At 58.8% G+C, this 5360-nt stretch overlaps 1 protein-coding gene across 4 annotated transcripts in view; it reads right to left on the minus strand.

The window, feature by feature from the left end:
* Positions 1-3194, minus strand: part of CCDC189 (coiled-coil domain containing 189) — a 4237-nt gene extending 1043 nt beyond the window's left edge. The window contains exons 1-6 of one of the 4 annotated variants that reach the window (XM_025194123.1): positions 2986-3194; positions 2173-2204; positions 1879-1944; positions 1349-1518; positions 524-594; positions 320-436 (exon numbers count right to left, since the gene is read on the minus strand). In XM_025194123.1, the coding sequence (XP_025049908.1) occupies positions 320-436; positions 524-594; positions 1349-1518; positions 1879-1944; positions 2173-2177 (429 nt within the window). In that variant the 5' untranslated portion in view covers positions 2178-2204; positions 2986-3194. Of the gene's footprint in view, positions 1-319; positions 437-523; positions 595-1348; positions 1519-1878 lie in introns of all 4 variants that reach the window. The other 3 variants (XM_025194121.1, XM_025194122.1, XM_025194120.1) reach the window with 3 other exon arrangements.
* Positions 3195-5360: the final 2166 nt, after the last annotated feature.

Genomic DNA, 5360 nt, shown 5'->3' on the forward strand with positions numbered 1-5360 from the left:
CGCCCCACCCGCCCCAGCTGCTCCCTCCCACTCTGTGGCTCCACCCCCTCCCATTCCCTGAGACCACGCCCAATTTTTGCTAACTCCTCCTACTCCCCGAGCCCCGCCCACCCCAGATGGCTCCTCCCAGTCTCCATGATTACACCCCTCCTATTGAACCCCTCCCACTCCCTGAAGCCACGCCCAGCCTTGCTAGCCCCTCCCACTCTCCCAACCCTAGCTGTCCCCTGCTGTACTTTGCATGGCCCACCCTCCTCGATGGCTCCTCCCTGTATGCCTGGCCACGCCCACCCACGCTGGCCCCCGCCCCCTCTGGTACCTGGGGTGTGAAGGCGAACTTGTAGAGCTTGAAGTGGTGGAAATAGGTGTTCTGCACGTAGTCCTCGACCGCGGCTGCCTGCCAGGGGCTGAACAGGTCAATGCTGAACGGTGGGCGCTGTGGGACAGGAGAGGGCACTGCTGGGAGAAGCTCGCAGCCTCGGGGCACTGTTAGGGGACAGCTCACGGCGGGGTGGGCCCTCACCCGCACGCAGTGGCAGAGCAGCAGACGGCGGAAGTAGCTCAGACACTCATCCAGGTTAGGCAGCGGAGTCTCTGCGGGCACCGGGGCACGGGTTCGGCGCTGGCCACGCCCCTCCTGTGGGGCCCCGCCTCCCTGTGGACTTTGCTTGTCCCCCCCTTCTTGACTCCTCCCACTAGGAGGCTGCCCTGTGACTCCGCCTGGCCTCACATTCCTGGGGCCCAACCCTGGGCCCCGCCCCTTCCCTTCCAACTCCTCCTCTTCCTGCTAACCACACCCACTGCCTCCAAGCCCCTCCCTTTCCAGCCAAGCCCCTCCCCAGACCTCTAGTCTTGCCCCTTCCCTCCAAGCCCCTCTCCATCCTTCGAGCCCCGCCCACTTGCTCCAAGCCCCTCCCTTCCCTCTAGCTGTACCCACTCAGTTCAAGCCCCTCCCCATCCCTCCAAGCCCCACCCACTCCAAAGTCCGTCTCCTTCCCCGTTCCTCTAGCCCCACCCATTCCATTCAAGCCCCTCCCCATAACTTCAAGCCCCACCCACTCCAAAGTCCCTCCCTTTCCCTCCAAGCTCCATCCCTTCCCTCTAGCCCCACCCATTCCATTCAAGCCCCTCCCCTTCCCTCCAAACCCCACCCACTCCCTAAACCCCACCCACTCCTAAGCACCTCCCCTCCCCATCAAGCTCTTGCCCACTCCAGCCCCACTCACTCACCATTGGCCTTCCCATCCCTTCAAGCCCCTCCTTCTCCCTTCAACCCCTCTTTTCCACCCCTCCATCCTCCATTTAGGCTCCTCCCCTTCCCTCTAGGCCCACCCCATGCCCCTCTTACCGGTGCAGGCCTGGTGGGTGTCATGGAGGATGGAGAAGAGGGCAGAGGCCTGCTCGGGGGTGAAGCCCTGCTCCCGCCCGAACCACAGCGCGTGGGTGTAAAGGTCCAGCAGGATGGCGGCTCGCCCGCCCTGTGCCCCCCCGTCCAGCTGCAACACCTCTGCTAGCACCCTACAGAGCGGGGACCACTGCAGCTGGCTCTGGGGTGGGCATTTGGGGCTGAGTGTAACAGAGCTGCAGCCAACTCTGCGGTGGGCGCCGGGTGTAACAGAACTGTGGCAAGCTCTGGGGTGGGCACTGGGGGCTGAGTGTAACAGCAGTGGCCAGGTCTGGGGTGGATGTCAGAGGACGAGTGTAACAAAGCTGCAGCCAGCTCTGGGGTGGCAGTGGGGGCTGGGTGTAACAGAAGTGCAGCCAAGGCTGAGTGTATTGGAGTTACAGCTGGGTCTGGGGTGACACTGGGGGCCAGGTGTAATAGAGCTGCAGCTGGGTCTGGGGTGGGCGCCAGGGGCCGGGTCAAAGGTCACTCACCCCCTCATCTCCTCTATGGTCCGGGTCTGGTTGATGAGGTCCATAGAGTGAACATCCAGGTACTTCCTGCAGCAGGCAGAGTTGCGCTGACACTGTGATGTGGCTGGCTCTGGGGTGGGGCACTGAGATGGGTACAGGGGTGCTGCGATGCAGCTGACTCTGGGGTGGGGCATTGAAGGCTGGGTACAGGGGTGTTGTGATGCTGCTGACTCAGGGGTGGGGCACTGGCCTAGGTAGAGGGGTGCTGTGATGCAGCTGGCTCTGGGGTGGAGCTGCCCCATGCCCCATACTCACCACATGCAGATCTGGGCTTCATGGTGCTGGGGCTACAAGAAAGGGAGGCAGGTGTGAGCCTGGGCATGGAGGCATGGATGCTGGAGTGGGGCATAATTTGTGGGGTGCAGGCACCCCCCTCCAGGGCCCCTGTGAGAGAGCAGGATGGAATGGGGCAGGCCCAGATGCCTGGGTAACAAGGCTGGGGTTCGCTAAGGGGAATGGGGGTGCTCTGTGCTGCAGGGGTGACTCGCGGCCCAGGGCAGGGGGTGGATGCCCAGCCCCATCAGGGGTGCCCTGGCCAGTCCACCTGGGGATGCCAACCCGATCATGGATGGGGCCCAGCGCTAGCACCCGCGGGTGGGGAAAGGCAGGGACACATGGGTGTGTGTATGGATATATGTGGGGGGGGTGTAGTGTCTGCATATTGGTATTTGTGTGCGTGTGTATGGTGTCTGTATTTGCGTATTTATGGTATTTGTGTATGTAACATCTGTGCATTTGTCTATTTTATGGTATTTCTGTATGTGTGTGTGTGCACTGTCTGTATCTGTGTTTATAGTATTTGCGCGTGTGTGTAGTATTTGTGTATTTCATGGTATTTGCGTGTGTATAGTTGCATAGTGTCTGTATTTTTGTGCTCCATGGCTTGTGTGTGCGTGTCTGTATTTATAGATGTTTGTGTACGTATATGTTTAATGCTACAAGTGTGTATTTGTGGGGGGTTTAATATAATATATTATGTGTGTGTTTCAAGCTGCATGTGTTCTGTGTAGTTAATGCTGTGTGGATTTATACAATATAGGCACATGTATTCCCACAAGCTCAGGTCACCAGCAGGGGAAGTGCTGCGGGGCCAGGGACTGCAGGCCAAAGGTGTGCACGAGGAGTGGTTGCTCCTGAAGGACACGATCCTTGAAGCACAAAGGAAGTCTGTTCCCACGCGGAGAAAAGGTACCGGAAGGGCTGGGAAGCCGTCTTGGCTAAACAGGGGAGTCACGGTCCTCAGAAGAAAGAGGCTAATAAGCGCTGGAAGCTCGGGACGGGCCCCAAGGACTATTCCACAACAGCCCGCGTTTGCAGGTAAGAAAGGCTAAAGCGGCGACAGAACTTCGATTAGCGACGGGGATCGAGGGCAAGGAGAAGTCCTTCTTTAGGTACGCAGGGAACAGGAGGAAACAAATGGGAGTGGGGGCCACTGCTCAACAGCTCAGGAGAGCTGGGTACCGGCACCCAGGAGAAAACTGAACTCCTGAATGACGATGGCGTCTCGGTCTTTCACGGGACCAAGGGGAAAACCACAGCAGGTAGAGTAGAGGATGAGCACGGTAGGAAGAATCGCCTTCCTACTATTGCTGTAGAATGGGTGTATGACCGATTAAAAACATTGGACGTACATAAGTCAGCGGGACCGGACGGTCTGCATCCGAGAGCGCTGAAGGAGCTAGCCGAAGTCATTGCGGAGCCCCCGGCGAAACTCTCCCACACCTCGTGGCGCTCGGGAGAGGGCCAGTGCTGTGCCCATCCACAAGCAGGGCAGGAGGGAGGGCCCGGGTGACTATAGGCCGATTACCCTGACTTCCATCCTGGGGAAAATGCTAGAAAAGTCCATCAAGCAGCCTGTCTGCGATCAGCTTGCAGAAGGCTGGATCCTGAACGACAGCCAGCGTGGCTTCACCGTGGGCAGGTCTTGCCTTACCAACCTCACCTCCTTCTGCGACCAGGTAACTCGCCACCTGGGCACGAGAGAGCAGGCTGGCATTGTGTCCCTCGACTTCCAAAAGGCCTTTGCTGCGGTATCCCACCATGTCCTCGCGACAGCATCGGAGGATTGTGGGCTTAACTCCGAGAGTCAGAGGTGAGAAACGGGCTGCGGGGCAGGACCCAGAGCGTCGCAGCGAACAGATCCGTGTCGTCCTGGTGAGAAGCGGGCAGCGGTGTCCCGCAGGGGTCGGTGCTCGGTCCAGTGCTTTTCAACATCTGTATTAACGATTTGGACGTGGGGGTGAAGAGATCGCTGGCCAAGCTCACGCACGACACCGAGTTATGGGGGAGCGCGGTCACGCTTGAAGACAGGCTGCAGATACAGGCGGACCTAGACAGGCTGGCAAGTTGGGCGGGCCGGAACCAGTTAAGTTCAACACTTAGAAACGTGAGGTGCTCCAACCTGAGACGATCAACCCCCTCCCTGCGCACCTACGGGCTTGGCAACACCAACCTGACCAGCGCCACGAATAGAAGGGACCTGGGGGAATACCTGACCACAGTGTGAACATGAGCCGGCACGCGATGCTGTAGTCAGCAGGGCAAATAATACTCTGGCATGCATCCACTGCATCTCCAGCGAAGCCAAGGAGGTGATTCTTCCGCTCTACTCCACACTGGTGACACCGCAGCTGGAGCACCGCGTCCAGGCCTGGGCACCGCACTTCAACAAGGACGTGGACAAGCTTGAGAGAGTCCAAAGAAGAGCCACCCGTACGACCAGGAACGTACATGGCAAGACATATGAGGAAAGGCTGAGGGACCTGGGATTCTTCAGCCTGAGGAAGAGAAGGCTGCGAGGGGCGTCCGCTGGTGTGCGGGTGCTCTCCAGGGTGCAATTCATAGATTCATAGATGTTAGGGCCGGAAGGGACCTCGATAGATCATCAAGTCCGACCCCCTGCATAGGCAGGAAGGAGTGCTGGGTCTAGATGACCCCAGCTAAATGCCTCTCCAACCTCCTCTTGAAGACCCCCAGGGTAGGGGAGAGCACCACCTCCCTTGGGAGCCCGTTCCAGACCCTGGCCACTCGAACTGTGAAGAAGTTCTTCCTAATGTCCAGTCTAAATCTGCTATCTATGAACTCCATCCATCCCCCCAGCCCTATAGACCTCTGTCCATTCATCCATCCACCCTGATAACCCTTCCATCCCCATAGATGCTTTCCCCACCACCATCCATCCACGCACCGAACCAATCCCTCCCTCCAGTGAGCCAGTCCATCCATCCCAGGTGTCTGGTGGGGGAGTGCGTGGGAGAGATCCTGTCCCCCAGGTGCCTCAGTTTCCCTTCTGCACCCATCCTCCAGACCCTTCGGTTCCACATGTCCATGTCCACCCCCCTCCCAGACACCTGGGATCCACATGTGTGTGTGTGTGTGTGTGTGTGTGTGTGTGTGTGTGTGTGTGTGTGTGTGTAGGATTTTGCCACGCAACTCACACTCTC

The sequence above is a fragment of the Alligator sinensis genome, unplaced genomic scaffold, assembly GCF_000455745.1.
Source record: "Alligator sinensis unplaced genomic scaffold, ASM45574v1 scaffold1531_1, whole genome shotgun sequence".
NCBI lineage: Eukaryota > Metazoa > Chordata > Crocodylia > Alligatoridae > Alligator > Alligator sinensis.